Source organism: Pagrus major, chromosome 11 (genome assembly GCF_040436345.1).
Source record: "Pagrus major chromosome 11, Pma_NU_1.0".
Lineage (NCBI taxonomy): Eukaryota > Metazoa > Chordata > Actinopteri > Spariformes > Sparidae > Pagrus > Pagrus major.
This window is the reverse complement of record NC_133225.1, coordinates 2,252,271-2,271,851: the sequence shown is the minus strand read 5'-3', so window position 1 is coordinate 2,271,851 and position 19,581 is coordinate 2,252,271. Positions and strand designations below refer to the sequence as shown.

At 44.0% G+C, this 19,581-nt stretch overlaps 1 protein-coding gene across 4 annotated transcripts in view; it reads left to right on the top strand.

Moving 5' to 3' along the window:
- The window catches only part of pde4dip (phosphodiesterase 4D interacting protein), an 88,053-nt gene that overhangs the window by 62,728 nt on the left and 5,744 nt on the right, over positions 1 to 19,581 (top strand). For all 4 annotated transcript variants that reach the window (XM_073477271.1, XM_073477270.1, XM_073477268.1 and 1 more), the window contains 15 exons: positions 120 to 232; positions 1,244 to 1,410; positions 1,563 to 1,872; positions 1,966 to 2,110; positions 2,362 to 2,478; positions 3,065 to 3,542; positions 5,922 to 6,157; positions 6,333 to 6,381; positions 16,093 to 16,352; positions 16,584 to 16,733; positions 18,150 to 18,431; positions 18,562 to 18,693; positions 18,841 to 18,960; positions 19,060 to 19,249; positions 19,383 to 19,507. In XM_073477271.1, coding sequence (XP_073333372.1) covers positions 120 to 232; positions 1,244 to 1,410; positions 1,563 to 1,872; positions 1,966 to 2,110; positions 2,362 to 2,478; positions 3,065 to 3,542; positions 5,922 to 6,157; positions 6,333 to 6,381; positions 16,093 to 16,352; positions 16,584 to 16,733; positions 18,150 to 18,431; positions 18,562 to 18,693; positions 18,841 to 18,960; positions 19,060 to 19,249; positions 19,383 to 19,507 — 2,874 coding nt within the window. The remainder of the gene's footprint in view (positions 1 to 119; positions 233 to 1,243; positions 1,411 to 1,562; positions 1,873 to 1,965; positions 2,111 to 2,361; positions 2,479 to 3,064; positions 3,543 to 5,921; positions 6,158 to 6,332; positions 6,382 to 16,092; positions 16,353 to 16,583; positions 16,734 to 18,149; positions 18,432 to 18,561; positions 18,694 to 18,840; positions 18,961 to 19,059; positions 19,250 to 19,382; positions 19,508 to 19,581) is intronic.

Below are 19,581 nucleotides of genomic sequence, written 5' to 3'. Positions count from 1 at the left end.
ACATTTTTCTCAGTGTGACGCTCAGAACGGTTGATGAAATGCACAAAGTGAACAGAGGACTGAAGAGGAAGTTCTTGTGTACGTAGAAATCTAAAGTTTTGTGTTCCTACTTGTTGCAGATCTGAGCTCAGAGGACGAAGACGAGGCCGACGATGATTTGAACAGCGAGTACACGGAGAGCGTTGATGAAGAGGAGTCCAGACTGAGGCTGCAGTCCGTGGCCAACACCAAGGTATGAATATGTCTGAATGGAGCTCTGAATTCATGATGCTTCACCATCTTTCACTGCAAACTCATGTGACACAGCTTAGAAGATTAAAAAAAGTGTATAATGTATCATTTTAAAGTTATTTATGAGGGAATTAAAGAAGAATCAAAACCAGATCTTCCACGACTAACATGACAGATGTTTATTGCTCCTGATTTTTTGAGTCCTGGACTTGTGGAGTTTATATTTAGAGTTTCAAAGTGATAATAAGTAACTTTTCTGCACTAAAATGACTACAGACAACACACCTTTGTGATATATTTCATTGAGTTGTAGGATCCCAAATGTTTCCAACTATTTCTAAACCAGAGAAATCCACATTTTAATCAAAATAACAATGCTTTTCATTTGGTCACCTGTTGCTCTAAACTCCGGGGAAACACTTGAGGATTCGAGGAAGGAAGTCGGCGAATGCGACTTTTCGAACGTTACCTCGTCCCGCCCGAGTCACGACTACAACTCCCATGATCCCACACTGCTCACATCTTCTGTCAATTACATTCTCTGCACTCGAAAATTTCCGAGTTCTTACTGGAAAATGTACAATGGAAGTTAAAATTCCTTCTTGTAAACTCGGGACAAATCAATCTACCCCGACTTCACAAGGGAGCAGTTGTCTGACATCAGAGGTGGAAGTTGTGTCGACTGGATTTCAGCATTTCTCTAAAACACCCTGATGAAGGTGGTGCAGTAAAATACATACACTGAATAAAGTATATATATCTATATAGTATATCTCAATCTTAAAATCCGCTTGAGCTTTAAAAAGTTCTCAGCTCGGTTCAATATTAAAGCTAAACAACAGCAAAAAAGACTCGATATCATTATTTTATCTTGACTTTGTTCGTTTACGCTGATGGTTTCATTTAAGGGTCTTGTAACTAATAACTCAGAAACAATCCTCTGTGTGTGTGTGTGTGTGTGTGTGTGTATGTGTGTGTGTGTGTGTGTGTGTGCGTGTGTGTGTGTGAACAGGGCTCTGGAGGTCCAGGAAAGGCTCCAGCTCAGGATCTGTTATTTGAAGGTCAGGGGCTGATGGAGGTCAAACAGCTGGTGGAGCAGAAGAGGGTGGTGGAGAGAGAGCTGGGGGAGCTGAAGGCTCAGCTGGAGAAGGCCGGTTTCTCCTCTCTGTCACAGATGAGGTCGGTTAAAGGGTGCTGACACACACACTCTGTTCATTTTTAACTTTTTATGGGAATTGTTGGTAATAAAGAAGATGTAAATTTAAAGATGCACGTTTACGTCCACTAGAGGGCAGCAGGATATGTGTAATGATCTTCTGTCTGTTTTAAAGGAAAGCTTTGTTCAGTCTGCAAGGAGAGAACGAAGATTTAAAGCATCAGCTGACTGAAGGGCTGCAGCCGGACGGTAAACAGTGTGACGGACGGACGGTGTTGGATGGTGAAGAAGAGGAGGACGAGGAGGACGAGGAGGAGTTGGATGTGACCATAGAAGGTGTGGAGGAGGATGAAGAGGAGGAAGAAAGCTCAGAGCTGTGGGACGCCTGGGACAACGAGCTGCCTCTGTCTCAGACCAACATCCAGGTCAGCGAGCAGAGGAAGAAGAGGCCCGAGTCACTTCAGCTGCTCTCCAGCTCCTCACAGGTAGACACAGTGACACGTCCTTCAATAACATCTGTCAAAATGAAGCCGTCCTAAAAAGTGATTTCTTTATTTCTGTTCCCGTTTGTTATCCAGGCCGGACCGGCCAGCGAGCTGTCGGGCGGTGAGAAGTCGGTTCATCTGCAGCAGAAGAGCAAAGAGCTGCGAGAGAGACTGATGGTGTCCGAGGCCACGGTTCAGGCTCAGGCCGAGCAGCTCAAAGACTACAGGCAGCTGCTCAGTGAGTGGAAACAGTGATGATGACTCAGCTGAGGTGTTGATGATGTGTCAATAATGTGTGAACGCTTTTAAACATGTTTAAATTATTGATAGAATGATGTGAGGTAACATGAAGCTCTTAAACTGACTAAAACAGATCAAGTTCATGAAGATAAAAGATGATTCATGTAAAATCAACACACTGGAGTAAAGCTTCTTCTTCTTCCTCCTCTTCCTCCTCCCTCTTCTTCTTCTTCTCCTTCTTCTCTGCAGCAGAGACAACAGTGCAGCAGGACAGTAAACAGATCCAGGTGGACCTGCAGGACCTGGGCTACGAGACCTGCGGCCGCAGTGAGAACGAGGCCGAGAGGGAGGACACGAGCAGCCCGGGTACGTCCGACTGTCTACAGACTGTCTACAGACTGTCTACAGGACAATCTGTGGACGGTTTGATGTCTCTGAGCCACTAGTACTGGTTTGTAGTTGTAGTAGCATCACAGAGACACTAGAGGGAAGCAGAGGGCAGTCCTGTCTCAAAACATATCTTTTTAAATGATATGTAGTTTCCACAGAATCAAGCAGGTGAATCAGTCAGATTACTTTTACTTTTGATACTTCACAAATTTATCAGTTACTTCAAGACACCAAAGTAATATTTTAACACTCGGCCTATGTCTTTATTTTTACTCAAGTATGACTTGTAGGTGCAATACTACAAAAACCATACTATAATATTTCATGTATTCTTATTATTTATTTAACTTGTGTCAATAATCATTTCATTATTATTTCAGATTATTATATATTCAGGTTTTATATTATCACAGAAATATGATAAAATAAGAAATTATTTCAATATTCATTCACAAAGACAACACCATGACAAAATGCATTTTGTGTCTTGATGCTGTTTATAGGAAACTGAACCTCTTCCTGATGAGTCTGATGAACGTGTGCTCCTTGTGTTCCCTCACAGAGTTCGATGATCTGGAGATGTGCACCTCTCTGGACTGTGGTTCCCAGTGGTGGCCTGCCAGCAGCAGCAGCAGCAGCTCCACCTTCACTAAAGCCACCACCACCCAGAGCTCCGGCTACGGAGACGAGTCGTCTCTCCAGCGCCTCGTCGAGGACCTTCGCTCCCAGCTGTCCCGCTCTCAGGCAGTGATCCGCGGCCTGCAGAGCCGCCTCCGCTCCCTCTCCACCTCCAGCGACTGCGGACCCTCCACGCCCCGCAAGGTCAACTGGTCCTTCCAGGCGTCGCCCTCCCAGAGCGGGGCGGAGGAGGATGAAGGCTGGCAGTCTTCTGACGGAGGTCCTCTGGCTTCACCTCGTCACCCTCACCCAGACAAGGGCCTGCAGGAGCTGGTGTCCCGCGTGGACGCACTGGAGGACCAGCTGAGGAAGGGAGGCAAGAAGTCTGTCAGCGAGGACACAAAGTCTGCCACCTGGCCGGGGTGAGTGACAGAAACTACAGCTTCCTTTCTGTGAAGTGATTTTTTATTTGGAAAGTTGTTTTATATTTACAGCAGTCATGAAGATCCATCTTTTTATTCGAGGGAAGACACACTGACTATTATTTTCTGATTGATAGAGAGATAAAAACAGATATCCAAAATACCCTCTGTGGAAACCTTTGACTGTGATATGTCAGTTAAATGAAACACCTGACTTTATTGTTTCTGTTCTGGAAATGTTTGTAAATAAGTGCAGTTTTAACTGACTTAAATTAAGCCCGACATACAATTTAAGCAGACTCGTGATACAAAAACAATTATGTTAATGTCAATAACGTATTCAAAAGGACATGACAGGATTATACTATTACATAATATTACATAATAATTAAGTTCCAGTACATCTGATACATCAGGGCATTTCATCACTGCTTCCCCTGAATGAAAAGCCTCTTGTGATGCTCGTGCACCCTGAGATTTATATAGAGAAGGGGTTTAAATGCACTTCCTGGAGATGTTTCACAGTAAAAGCCAACCAGAAAAGGGGAAGGGATTGTGCCCTGTGAGAGCTGGAAGGCTTTTAATCTGTAGAGGAAGGGATGACTTTCATTGATCGTAGCTCAGTAGAGATCAAAAGCAGCAGCACTGATGGAAATGCACATGATGCACAATTTATCAAGAGAGGATGTAAACTTGAAGTGCAGAAATTACATCAACAGCGACTCAGAAAATCGGAAGATGTCAATAAAACATGATGAAATGTTTAAAATGTATCAAAAAAGGACAATAAGGAAAAAAACTTTCAGTTTTTAGGTAAATAAAGGTGCTGGCCACTTTGAGCCTTCACCATATAAATGATTTGCTAAAACATGCAAAAATACTGTAATGATCCTTTAATTAAGATCATATAAACTCATCTATCTAGATCGAGAAAAGAAGGACTTTACAGCACATACAGCCTCAGATCTGTTTAATGATCCATGAATCAGTGCAGCTTTAAACATCCATCAGTCTCCGTCCATGTTAATCAAGAGTGACCACAGATGTTTTTTATGTAAACTCAGCTGATCTGACAGTCAGAGGGGATTAACTGACAGGACGTCGGGAACACGCCGTCCCATTTGCCTTGTGTGACCATACTGTAGCTACAGTGAAGCTTTAATCTGTCATTCAGAGGCTGATTCGGGCATTAAAACTACTGTCGATACACAAGTCTCTGAAATCTCCCCTGACAACAAGTGACCCTGCGCTGAGTCCTGAGCCCGGGGATCTGACACCATCTAATAAACACGACGAGTGTGCGTTTTTAGAGACCAAAACACAGTTAAGGTAATGCTATTGAGCTAGTTACAAAAACTGATCTTTTAAACACAATCGTTGTCAAAGAATGTGTCTTCTGCAATACTTTTTATTTTAATCCCAAGAATATTAAAGGAACAGTTCACCCTGAAATGTAAATCCAGTCATCATCTCCTCCCTCCATGATGATATAAAGTCAGGTGAAGTCTCGTAGTCCACACAACATTTCTGGAGCTTCACAGTAAAACAGCGTTGCAGCATTCTGCTAAACAACTGAAGCAGTTGGAGACTTGATGTAAAAACAGAAAAACAGAAGAATACTCCAAAACTCCATTAAAACTTTGCCGAATTAGCTTTTAGTACTTCCTGTTTGCAGTGTACTCATGTATGTACAGACAACTCTCACTTTATTGCTTTGATACCGAAGAAAACATAAAAACATGATGTTTCTAAGGCAAGTTCTGCACATGTCTCCATACAGCTCGTCTGCTTTAATCCAAATCTCCAGAAGACGTTATTTACACCCTCAGCATGTGGTCCAGCTCGTGCACCCACTTCAGATGCAAGCTAACACTTTTAGCTTAGCAGCTACATTGAGACTTGGATTACATTAGACGAGCTGTAATGAGCCATTTTATTAATTTTTGAAATTATTTTGTTGTGTTTTACATTTTAAAACAAGCCACCAACCACTTCAGTTGTTTAGGAGAAACAAACATTTTGTGGACTATGAAGCTTCACCTGACTGAGGAGATAATGACTGAATGTACATCTTTAAACCAGGTTGTCTTTTGGTTGTCATATTTGGACGTTTCCTCGCAAAATCGAATTATAATCGTGTCCAGAATAAAGTGACTTTTGTAAAGGGGAGCTGTGTTGTGTATGTAGTTTTTGTAGGCTGGTTGATCACAGGCAGCTGATTATACATTTGATTACTGTAATTATTTTTTCCTGTGAATTTAAAAGCTGTTGAATAAATAAACATAAACTAAAGAAACAGCATTAATCCATCTGTAGGTTCTGTCTTCACGTGTTATTCGACAGACTGTAAACTTTATTTCTGTGTTTCTGTCTCTGCAGTAAATTCGACTCTCTCATCAAGGCTCAGGCCCGAGAGCTGTCTCACCTCCGGCAGCGGCAGAGGGAGGGTCGGGGCGTGTGCAACATCCTCACCCAGCACCTGGGCGACACCACCAAGGCCTTCGAGGAGCTGCTGCGGGCCAACGACATCGACTACTACATGGGCCAGAGCTTCAGAGAGCAGCTGGCTCAGAGCAGCGCTCTGGCTCAGAGAGTCAGCGCCAAGATCAGCGGACGTGAGTCGTCTGGGTTTATTAACATCATTATATACTGTCACACATGGCCAAATATGGAGGCCCAGAGGCGACACAATTCATTAACAGGCCGTCTGACTAATTTGTAAAAGTGTAACTGAGCATAAAAACAACAGTAAGCTGATGACATCACTGCGCTTTGTTTCCTTGACGACAGGAGATCATCCGGAAGATCCAGATGACAAGACGGAGCTGCTCGCCATCCGGTCAGTGCTCATTTATCTGTGTGTGTGTGTGTGTGTGTGTTTGTGCGCACATGTCTATGTTTGCCTCATCATGTGTGTTGTGTCTCTGTTTGAGCTGTGCGTAACAGCAGGCTCGATGTCTGTCAATGGAAAGTATCGGTGTGTGACGTTCAGGCCGATGTTTGTTCCTCGGGGCAGATAATCAGATGTTCACTCGATAATGAGCGATGATCTCACTGCATAATTAATAACTGAGCTAATTGGTTAATTAATGAGGGAGGAAGAGTCGGGGGTGGGCTGGATGGATGTGTAACAACCAGAAGGGAAACAGATTTCTCTGTGAATGTGCTTCCTCAGTGATCTCGCTCTGTTTGTAATAATCTGGTTGTCATTGTGTACGCCGCGATTCCCTCGACACAACATCTGATCACAGTTCTGCAAGCTAACACTGACATGGCAACAAATGGAAAAGAGTGTAATCACAACAGTGTGTGATGCTGTTCAGTAAAGAACAGGGAAACGATGACAGCTAATGTGCTTCCTTCCGTTTTAACTTAACTCTCCACTTCACATTTTATTTTCATAAACCGATTACCAGGTCACAATCATCACAACACAACTCAGAAATAATATTTTCCACAGTCAGTCTGTTTTGTTGTTCTTCATATACAAAAGACAGACAATACAGTTGTCTCTGAACGCCTGTAGTCTGCTGCTTAGAGCTCAATATCACAATATATCACAACATCACCAGACTCCATTAACAAATCTCCTGATTTTAAGAGTTGTTTCATGAGGAGAAACTTAACAAACTATGTGAAACGGCTACGACAAATTCTAACTCATTGTCTCCTGGTTGTAAATTCAGCATTAAATGAAAACAGTAAGTTGTTTGTTTCCTTGTAAAAAGTGTCAACATGAAGCAGCTGTTTGAACACACTGTTTACACTGATTTCACCATTTACACTCAATTTATGAAAGAAGAAACATTTTATTGACGATAACATTTCAAATTTCACAAATACACTAAACAGTAACCAGTATAGGCTACTTCTTTGTCGCCATGGAGAAAGTCCCCAGACTCCCTTTAAAATTGTCTCAATTTAGTGAGTTGTTGAGTTGGAGACACTTTATAAACTTTGTGAAACGCTGTCTCTGACTAATTCTCCATTATTTGGACCTCCTTGTGAATTCGGCAAATGTCATAAATGAAAATATAACTTTATACTGTTAACATGAAGCTAACAAAATATAGTGGGTAGTCTCATAAGAGTCGGCTGCAGCTGGCTGGGCTGCTCGTCGGGCCCTTTAGCAACTTGTTAAGTCAGTGAAGCTGCTCTGACATCACTGTATTACAAAACCCCAAAGTCCTCTGATGTCACAACGCCTCAGGGAAGAGCTGTGATTGGGTAACCCTCCACCACCACCACCTTCACCACCACCACCACCACCACCATCCATTCATCCAAACCATGCAGCTCATTAATTTCTGCTGGGGAGTCATGACCAGCGGGGCACAGCTGATGTCCGGGCGAGGACTTCGACTGTCTAGTCGATTGGTCAGCTAATTAGGCAGACAGGAAAAAGACAAAGAGAGACAGAGAGATAGAGTTGATGAGGGGACAAAAGATGAGAGAAACAAAAGGGCAGCTAGTGAGATCAGGTCAGATCATGTAACAAACGGTTACACAAGAGGAACAAAAGAGTTTGAAGAGCTGCTGGAGATTTCTGTCTTTACCACAGAATGAACAACATCATGTGCAGCTGTTAAAGCTCCAGTAATCAATACTTTAGACTATTAATACATCTCATCATGTGTAATGTAAATGGTGTTGCTCAAAGTGATGGACCCATCAGATTCTCTGCATTCTTACGGAGCCTTTAAGCCTCTTTTAACTCGAGTTTTGGTTCAGTTTGTCAGGTTCAGTATCGGTCTCTGATAAATTCACTGTACACGACCTGCTCAGCAATTAACAGCACAGAGACACAGTTAGACTCTAACTCATGAACTCAAGTGAGAAAGTGGAACATTTAGCCACTAAGGAGCCGGAGATCCCTCTCAGGACTTGGTGGAGACCAAAAATGGAGCTAAAAGGAGAGCGAATAATTGGATTTATATTCATCAGATGATACGGACAGGACTGGGACTGGGGTCATCATGCTGCTCTGTGTCTGCTGAATGAGTAAACATGCGACTTTTTACCACAATTACGTTTTTTAAGATGATTTGATATTTTGCATGATGGTTAAAATGTGCTGGTTACAGATCAATCGTCAAAATCACACCAACCGTTTTACCCCAGATATTCAGCTTAAAGCTTCTGCCACAGTTTCACCTGCTCTACTTTTTGATCGACTGTCGAGACAGACACGTTTCAGCTCGTGTCCATCATCAGGATCATCAGACGACACTTTACTTTTTTTTTTGTACACTTTGTTTTCATTTAGGTTTTCTTAGCCTCCCTGTGTGAGCGCCACTTGTCCCAAGAGTCTCAAACATACAGCATTTTTGGGGGATTTAGGTTTGTGTTGTTTAAAACGATGTTTCACCGTATTGCTGGTGTTTCTACCCTTATTTGAAATGATCATTTTAAAGACATTACAACTACAACTTTGGTCGTCTCTCTTCATGAAATGCAGCCACGCTTTGGACTCTTCTTCCTCGCCGCCATGACTCCTTCTCGTTGAAGTGAAGACACATGAGTTTGACATCACTTCTGTAATGTGCAGCGGTCAGAAAAAGACATTGGCATTGATAAAAGGAGTTGATAAGCTATATGAGGATATTATTCTAAAGGATCTGATAATGTGCAACTGATTCTCAAAGGTTCTTCCCCTCCGATCTACTGTTGGACACACGTGACACCACACTTGTTCCTCAGACAGAAGAGTTGGGCTGTCAGCTTACTGATACAGAGGAAGTCTTTTCTCAGATGTTCCTCTTGAGATTGTAGCGCATTAAATCACTTGGAAAAGAAGAAACCTCAGCATGAAGACTTTTCATTGGGGCTGTTTCTTCGGCCCGGTAAGCCTTCCTGATGAAAGCCCCTCGCTGCTTTAAAATGTACTGTACATGGCCCATTTTATGAATATTGCAGATGCAGCCGTGTCTCTCGGAGGCAGCATGTGGCCATCTCTTCTGGATGAGCGATGAATGTCCTGAATGTTCAGTCACTTGTGACACGACACCTCATTCTGTTTTGTAACACGGCTGTTTGAGTTTCACACCTGAGCGAGATGAAGAGAGCGAAGCAGCTGCCTGAGAGGTGGAAAAACCACCATTTATAAACTTACAACATAACAGCTGACGGATGATTACTGTACGACAGCGTACATGTTTATTAATGACTGAGCCAAGACATGCAGAAAACACCGGTACGGTCCTTTAAAGCTGGTCCGGCTGCAGTTGTGTGGAGAGGGGTGAGTGCTGGGTCACACCCTAATAAACAAACAACGCTCTGTGAATCATTTGAGTTTCCCCTCAGAGAGATAGAGAGACCTAGAAACAGACTGAGAGAGAGAGAGAGAGAGAGGCCTGCAGTAATCTAACATCATGTCGTTGCAGCACAGATGGCCGACCAGATGTGAAGGAGTACGACTCTGCTCTCTGTCCCTCTGATTCTGACTGAACATACAGTGTGTGTGTGTGTGTGTGTGTGTGTGTGTGTGTGTGTGTGTGTGTGTGTGTGTGTGTGCCGGGGGCATTAAGCTATACATTAACGTAATTCACACTAAGACTGTGTGACATATGGTGAGTTTAAACACGCTGATGAACAGACTACCAAGTGGTGTTAATACGAGAAAAGACGTCCTGATGCAGAAACATCTAAACTCACATGAAGCCGACCAGATTTACATTTTCCAACATTTAAAGAAAATGTATCTGCAGAATGATCGTTGGCAAAGTATTTCATTTGTTTCATCCAATCGGGAAAGGTTAACTAAAGGTTTACTTTTCAATATTTAACTGAAACAATAATCTCCTCCGAGCACTGTTTAACCAGTGTGTTAGTGGCCTAAACCAGCGCAGGACGTTGGATTTGAACCCTGAACTCTGGTATCAATGTCCTACACTCTAATATACATCACCCCCAGTTAACTTAATCCAGGCAGCAATTACATTACTTCAATCCGTATTTGGTAAATCTTTTAAGTAGTGTTGTGAATGTAACATTAAGATAATGAATGAGGTCGGTGCAACACAAAATCACCTGAGTACAATATTAAATTTACACTATTAACACTAAAAAGAAACTGTGATTATAATTAGCTGCAGTCTTCCCTAAGAGAACATTTTACAGTTTTCAATTAACAAATCAATTTCACATTATCATAACATTTAATTATCCTACGATTATCAACAATTACATTAAACACTGCGGAGAATCCGGCAAGGTCAAATTCCCCGACACAAAAACACTTTAAAAAAAGTCAACAGCAACCAGAGTCACACTGTGCAAACATAGATTTGCATTTTCAGATCCAAAAAATATCAAGTACAATATCACAGAGAACGAGTAGATACAGGAGGCGTATATTTAAATAGAATATCATAAATATTTATCTCAATACAGAGCACATAAAAACTCAGTGTCACCATCTCAAAGCTTCAGTGAGGAGCTGAAACAAGCTGATACACATTTATTCTGATGTGACAGCACGGAGCAGTGTGGAATTAAAAGATCTCTCTATGTACGTACGTATATTCAGCGTGAGTGTGATGCACCGATGGCGTCACGCTGCTGAGGCTCGTGCTGGCTGCGTTGGGCTCCGGGCGTGTTGACATGGCCTCTAATCAGGTTAAGTTATTAAGACCTCCAAAGGGGAGGGAAATAGGTCAGGAGCAGCTAAACGCAGAGAGGGAGAGGGCGAGAGAGAGGGAGAGAGAGAGAGGACGAGAGAGAGGGAGAGAGAGAGAGAGAGAGAGGACGAGAGAGAGGGAGAGAGAGAGGAAGCAGCAGAGCGACGCAGCTCAGCAGAGAGAGCATCAGTTAGCTTCAGATGGTGCTGAACATCCAGCATCGTTCTGATCTGTCTTATATAAGATTCACTCCTCGTGAACCTGGACGATTGTATTTGTTAACAGAGGATGATGTTTGGACTTGAATCTTTCTGCTCTTATTTGGATTTTTCTGGATTTTAAAGTTTTATCTTCTGGTGAGAATCATCCTGCAGCTGCTTCTCTTCTTCTTCTTCTTCCAGCGTGAGACAATTTTTAACTGGGTAAAGAATTCACTGTTGCATCAGAGAGGAAGTTTGCATGTTGACACAGGACCGGGGTGAACGAGGAAGTGCTGCTTTGTGGACGATCATTCATCCAGCTTCTTGTTTCTCTCTGTCTCCGGTGGGCAGTGCAGCGTGAACACACGAGCCCCTCGGGATCCGGACATCCGTTCATACGCTCTGTCCCTCTCCTCCCTCTTCGTGTTGCTCTTTCGTCACTACATCTCTCCCCTCGGGCCTGCTGCTGCTGCTGTGTTTGCTGGTGGGATAGGTTGTGTCCACAGTGGTAGGAAGAGCTTTTCCTGTGAGGGGACTATCAAAGACTTCAGTGCTAAAAAGGCCTCAGTCTGGGACGAGCGACAGGAGAAGAGAAAAAGGGAGATTTTGCAGAGAAGAAGACTCAGAGTGCAGCTGCTAGTGACCTAATAATTTTTTGTTATTTCAGCATTTAGATTGATTTCATGCTTCATGTCATCAGGCGCTGGTGGAGTAAAACCTCAGAGCTCCGCTTCTATTTGAGCTCCACTCAGGATACAGATCTCCTGATCTGCGCTGGCAGCTCTTCCTCTTCTTGTCATCAAACCATCTGACTGATCTGCTGTCGCTGGATCTAAAACATTTGGACGTCATCTTGTTGTTGCAGCAAATGAACAAATCCTTTAAATCTGCCGTGTGAAACCACATTTTTATTTGCTTTCCTGGCTTCATTCTGCAGCGTCCACATGCTCCTCTTTTTGTTCGCTTGCCATTCTGGCTGCCTTAGAATCTGATTTGGGATCTATTTGGGTTACCACCTGTGGTCCCAGCCAACACACTCTCAGGATTTTGTGTGTAGGTTTGTGTGTGTGTGTGTGAAGTGAGCCACACAAAATCTCCCTGGGAAGCCCAAAATCTAATCGGAGGATTTGCTCTGCTTTTCACCTGGTCGCCCACACGCTCAGTCATCCCTCCATCCCTTCATCCCCTGCTCACGCTCCGCCTGTCCACTGTACCTGCTGTCACACACACTCAGGGGTCACGACCTCGGCTGCTAAGCTAATGAGCCACGCTCGATTACATCTGGAGACACGGCTGGAAGGAAAAACTGCCACGGAGAAAGTTTTAAACGACCCGGCGGTCTGAGAGAGAAGAGAGAAGAGGGGAAAGATGGTCAGTCAGTAGCCCGGGCACAGAGCCGCCAGCTGGGGGAAGCAGAGCGAGCTGAGGGGGGCTGATGGCTCCTTTGTGGAAGGCCATGCTGTCAAAAAGCAGCCCGCTGTACAGGGACTCTCTGTTCTCCTTCTCCCTGTGGGAGTGGAAGGCTCAGGAGAGAGAGCTGCTGCTGCTGAAGAAGCTCACCGACAGGGAGAGGAGAGCGCTGCTCACACAGCTCGACAAGTAAGACACAGAAAAAATAAACATGCGATAACCAGCGTAGTAACAACCTTAACTACTTTATGTTAAAAGAAGTAAAGAAACATGTCTCTATGTTATCAAACTCAAGAGAAATGTAGGTGCTGTTGAAGATAAGGGTCAGCGCATGAGAGGAGAAAACAAACTTCAGGCACTCGTGTGGAGCAGGAACAAAAATACTTTATTCAGAACAAGGCTACTTACAGAGCAATAAAACACAGACTGGTTTCCACCTTGAAGGTCTTCATCAGGGTACAAAATGGTGGACAAAGATCAAGCAAACATTTTACAAACTTGGCAAGGGGTGTATGCAGGTGGTGATACTGAAGATGGTTAGCCTAGCTTAGCATAAAGACTGGAAACAGAGGGAAACAGCTAGCCTAGCTCTGTCCAAGGTGAACAAACAAACATCCTACACCTCTACAGCTGTGATTATATATCTTATTTCTTCTCAATTTGAGTATTTATATGCTGACAAACCATCTCCAGCTACAGCACAGGTTGCCAGATACATTCAGTGAGCACAGGCTTTGTTTTGGCCTCTGTACTGACACAATGGAACCAAACCTGGCAACCTAACTGTGATGACGAGATATCAGGAAGCTGCACACGTTGTTAAACTGTTGTTTTCTTTGGCCAGAGCCAGGCTGGCTGTTTCCCGGTTTCCAGTCTTAATGCTAAGCTAGGATAACCACTTCCTGACTCCAGCTCCCGACTGAACACATCCCTCATTATGCATGTTGGTGCAGAGTTGCGTAGCAGGTTAAACACTATTCCTTTAAAGGTTGAAGACAGAAGTTAGCTTTGGACCAAAGACATCAAGTCTCATAATGCTGAATACACAGCAGGAAAAAACAGGACCCAAACAGAACTTGTGTTTGCTTTCATATATGATTTTTACGTGACACACTCCAGAACAACGGTGCATGAAACTGATCTACGTTTGTGTCCTTGTGTGGCGCATGTTGTGCTCTTAGACTACAGGTATTATTAAAGGTAAAATGAATAGTGCATTTACAAAAATACTGAATTGACTGAAGTATCCAAGAAACGAGTTTTATTGTCCCTCACGACGAGAAAAATAAAGTGAAAAATCAACATCAACTCTCTTTAAGATACAGTAATAACACAAAAAACACACACAAGAGTAAAAATAAAGCGATTAAAAGTACATAGCAGTTAGCATAGGAGCTATTTAACACTTATCTGAAGTGTTGTATTCACACATTAGCCTCAGCTTCAGTGTAATGGTTCGTCTGGTCAGGAGGAAACTGATTAAATCAATAATCACAAAACAGCTGTAATAAAAGATAATATACAAATAATATTCCAACAAGGCCACATGGAGAAAAGTGAAAGAAGCCTGTTTGAACACAGATCTACAAAATGGCGGATGTAACGATGTCAGTTCAACTCATGGTACAGTGCCAGTGACAGATGATGCTGCCAGCTGACACCAACTGTCGGTGGCAGGAAACCAAACAACAACAACAACAACAACAACAACAAATGAGACGGAACATTTTATAGTTAGTTGGTGAAGTTGTTTTTGATGTATTTTTGAAGTTTGGACAGAGCCAGGCTAGCTCTTTTATGCTAAGCTAGGCTAACCTTACTGTCTGACTCCAGCTCTGTACTTGACACAAAACATGACACTGATGTTGATTTTCTCACTTCGTACTCAGAAAGAAAGCAAGTGTAATTTTTTTCACAGTATGTAGTTTCTGTCACCAGGTGTCTGTCAATCAAAACAAAACAACATCCAGGAAGTAGTGTGGGATTATGGGAGTTGTTGTCTTCATTGTTATAAAGTTATAGCAGCAGTCTTGGAACAAAATGACGTGTTTCTCTGGTTTCCAACATTGTTGGAAACATTTGGGATAATTTAAGTTCACAACTCAAAGATTGTAACGAAGGTTTCGTTGTTTTTAGACATTTTAACGCAGAATTCTTACATGTTATTATATCTGTAATACTTCCAGTCGCATCTGTTTGGAAAGAAAACTAAAGTTGTAAGACGGACGCAGGGACAGATCGTGCTGTGGGTGTACATGTGATGTGAATATCAACAGCTGGGATAGTGCTGCTGAAATCTTCACGTCAGTGTGTGTCTAGAAATGTGTGTTACCACATGCAAGCACGGTGTGTGTGTGTGTGTGTGTGTGTGTGTGTGTGTGTGTGTGTGTGTGTGTGTGTGAGCCTGTCATTGATTTAGATGAATGACCTTCACCTCGGCATCTGTGCACCAACACGTCACAGTTAATTAAATCAGCTGTAGGCGACACGCTGCATACACAACATGTGTCCTTATCTGTGAGTGTGTTGTGTATCTTGTGTTGCCTCCACCTTCCCCTCTCTCTAACTCTGCCCTTCTAGTTTTTTGTTTTCATTCGGGCGTTTTATGTCAGAATTAATGTTGTACCTGTCAGAGTGTGAGTCTGTGTGTTCACCTGTGTGGTGTGGTGGTGTGTGTGTGGGTGTGTAAGTCACTAAGAGGCTTCCCTAAAGCAACATGACACAGACGGCAAAGCCTCTGTGGGACAGTGCAGATCAGCGGGCAGGTGACTCACACACCTGGTGCAGCGTTACTCATTAATGCTCGTTATCCTTTAAGTCACAAGGCAGATACTGCAGCTGTTCTCAGATCCTCACGGCGCAGTGAAGGTTTTTTAGTTTTATAGATTCTCATTAAGAAATACCTGTATGTTCTTTAACTGTTTTCAACTGATTTACACCTGGTTCATCAAGTGAAGGCAGACTTTAATCATTCATAAGCTCTATATAGCCTCAGTTGTTCTTTACAGTTTTTAATTTCATAATTAAAGAGTAAATACTGTGCGTACGGTCTGGTTAGAGTTGGGCACAGTAACTGCTTGGTTAGGGTCAGGAAAAGATTGTGTTTTGGCTTCAGATACCTGCTTCTGTCGCTCCAAACATGGCAAACTATCTCAAGGTTTTGCTAAAAATATCCAGTGGTTTCTCGCCGTCATCGAAAACTTCACCGTAGCTGCTCAGCTAAAAACACTTGTGGTCTGGAGTAAAGTAAATGGATTGACTGACTGTTTGCCAAATTGTGTATTAATGAATATATATGTGTGTGTGTCTGTGTGTGTGTAGGCTCAGTAAGGAGCTGCAGCAGAAGGACAAGGTCATCGAGTCTCTCCGCACCAAACTAAACCAGCATCACCACCATCATCGCTCCGACACGCCCTGCAGCAGCCACGCCCTCTCCGACACCACCGACCAGTCGGATCGCATCTCCTACGTGTCCGATGAACATGGATCCACCAACGAGGACCTGGAGCTCTGCTCCGATGTGGACGCCGCCAGCGAGCTCGGACAGAAGGAAACGGGGACGTCTACCAGACTCAGCACAGGTGAGAAGACGTCATCATGCAAAACAATGAAAAATATATCAAATATAAGATAAAACTAGTGATAAGAAAATAAGATACAACAGTACTGAAGAAGTTACCAAAGCTAAAAGTGTTACTAAGAATAAAAATAGTTTTTTTAACTGGGTTTCATGAAGCTTTGAGTACAGAGATGCTTGAGGTGAAGCACACAGTCGATCCATCACGTCCTCTGGTGACTCTTCTCATTTCCAGACTGCCTCTCTCACAGTAGCACCATGTCAGGTCACCCGTCTGTCCCTCCATCCATCACCTCCTCCCACAGAGCCCAGTCGTGGCTCAGCTGTCCCATCATGCAATGCCCCGGCTCGCCACACAAACCCGCAGACACGCAGAGTCAGACAGGTAGGACTGTGTTCAGGAGCGAGACGCGGGCTGTAAAAACCTTCCTTCAGTTTCCTGCTGCTTTATTATTCCTCCACCTCCTCACCTGTTTCTCTCCTTCATCCTTCTGCTCTTCATTCCTCTTCTCCTCCCAGCTCCGGCCTCAGGCTTCACCTCTACCCCCTTCCACCCTCCCCCCTCCACCTCCTCCACCCAGAGGGTACCTTTGCCCTTCCATCCCCACCCCACCACCCCGCGAACCCGTTACCAAGGCAACGGGGGAGTGGGTTTCTCCCTGGCTGAGGTGCATCAGGAGCTGCAGATGTTACAGAGGCAGCTGGGAGACAATGACAGTGCGTTGGTCCGAGTGTATATGCATGAGTGTGTGTTTAAAACTGACCGTAAACTAACTGTGTGCAGATAAGATAAACTTTTATTCTGCATTTACAAAGCAGATTTTTCCAGCATGCAAAAGGATTTTAGGATGTTGGATCTGTTTTAGTAACTATATTTGCAGATGTATCACACAGAAATCAGGCGTCTGAGTGAACATCACACACGCTTCAGGTAGAACATTTGCCGAATTTACAAGAAGGCCTAAATAATGAAGAATTAGTCAGAGACAGCGTTTCACAAAGTTTATAAAGGGTCTACTAACTCAACAACTCAGGTGTGGTGACTTTCTCCACAGGGACAAAGAAGTAGCCTATATTGGTTACTGTTTAGTGTTTTTGTTAAATTTGACATGTTTAGCGTCAATAAAATGTCTCTTCTTTCATAAATTGAGTGACTAAATGTTTTGCATTGATGCCAAATTTACAAGAAGGCTCCAACGATTTAGATTTTGTCTTGGATGTTTCACAAAGTTTGTTAAGTTTCTCCTCATGAAACAACTCTTAAAATCACTTCATTTGTTAAGGGAGTCTGGTGATGTTGTGGTTACTAGTTCAGTGGTTGGATCAGTGTGTTCACAAACATCTGCTGCTGACATTGACTCTGGCTCCCTCACCACCAGAGTGCGGATCACCGATGCTGCATGCAGACAGACATTTTAAATAATCCACATCCCCCCGGCTGCCCTCACTCCTGTCCTTTTAACATTTCCCCTTCACTTTCTTTCTCCTGAAGTAACAGTTCTTCATTTGATGCTTGATGAACCCGGAGCAGGCGGCTTGAGAAGGATTTGCTGTGATCTTTAAACACTAATAAGAGACAGAGCTTTGAGAAACCTCAAACCGGACTGATTAAGTCGTTCAGTGCGTCGGGAGAAATCTCTTCATCTCTCTGTCAGTCTCTCACTCTGCTCGTCCTTTGTGTGTCTCTAACACTCTCTAACGTCTTGATGAAGACAAGTGTCTCTCCGTCCCTCCCAGGCTTTCCTTTTATTCAGTTATATTTTATCTCATCACTTATTTGATGTGACTTTCTCTTCTTCAGGGTTTTCCACTCCCCAGTCCAAACCTCTTCAGGGTTTCCCGTTCGCCCACCAGCAGCCCGACCCTTCTGCCTTCCTGCCTCTCTCCTTCCGCGGATACCAGCCGTCTCCTTTCAGCAGCGCCAACAGCAGCGGTCTGGACGCCAGCTCAGCGATGAAAGCCGGGGCCAGTCTGCTGGAGAGCACTGCATTGTGGGATATGGCTTACGGTACCCGGCCAGTGAGACTCGGAGCCGACCTGTCTTCGGGATCTTCGGGGTACCAGTCAGGCACGAGTAACACAGGTAGACACAGTCAGATCTTTGAACATGTTTCACCTTCGGGGAAATGGTTTCATTAGTACAATGTTCCTTGTTTATTTTGGAGCTTGACAGACTAATAAACGGACAAACATCATTTTTATCTTCGTCGTAGGTTCAGATCTGATGAAGGAACACCTGAGAGAGATCAGGAGTCTGAGACAGAGACTGGAGGACTCCATCCAGACCAACGACCGCCTCCGACAGCAGCTGGAGGAGAGGCTGGCCCGCACCACCACTGAGAAAGGTAACACACACACACACCTACACACACACACACACAGTAAAGTGTCAATCATGCCTTGAAATTTGTCCATTAAAGAAGCTATTTTTACGTTAGCCATGAGCATGCAAAAGATGACAGGGGTTAATATCTCCCTGCTGTCCTCTCCAGGTGCTCCTACCAACATCTACATACAGGGTCTGGACTCGGTCGGCCAGCTCTCCAGTGAGATCCGACTCCTGAAGGAGGAGAACGTCAGTCTGCAGAACCAGCTGAAGCAGGCCAGCAGAGGTACGGTCTGATGTTCTCAAACACAGAACATGTCAGTGACGTCATCATCGGAGATGTTATGCTCAAAGTTGTCTCTGTACTGTCGCGTGTGTCCTGCAGAGGGCAGTAAGGAGGCGGAGCAGCTGAGGGAGGCGGCGCTGCTGGAGCGAGCCAGGGTGAAGGAGGCGGAGCTCGAAGCTGAGAGGTGGGCGGAGCAAAGCAGGAAGCTGCAAACGGAGGCTGAAGCTCGTGACCAAGAGATAACACAGCTGAAACAGGACAGGCAGAGGAACCAGGAGGCCATCAACAGGTGTGTGTCTGTGTTCATGGACTTTAGGGTCATCGTGAGCCAACTTTTCCACCAGTTGCTTCGTATTAAAAGAGCCGGTTGTGACAATAACTGTCTAAATAAAGTCTGATTTCATGTGTGTGTGTTGTCCTAGACTCCAGCACGAGGTGAGCGTCCTCCAGCAGCAGCTGTGTGAGAGCCGCACTCTGGTCCACTCTCTGCAGTGTGAGCTGCAGGTGTACCAGAGAGTGTGTGGAGTCTCCACCAACACACACTCAGGTAAGATCAAGAGCATCTAGAGACTTATGAAGCCCCTGAAACATGTTTTTGTACAGTTTGAGAGTTATGGCTCT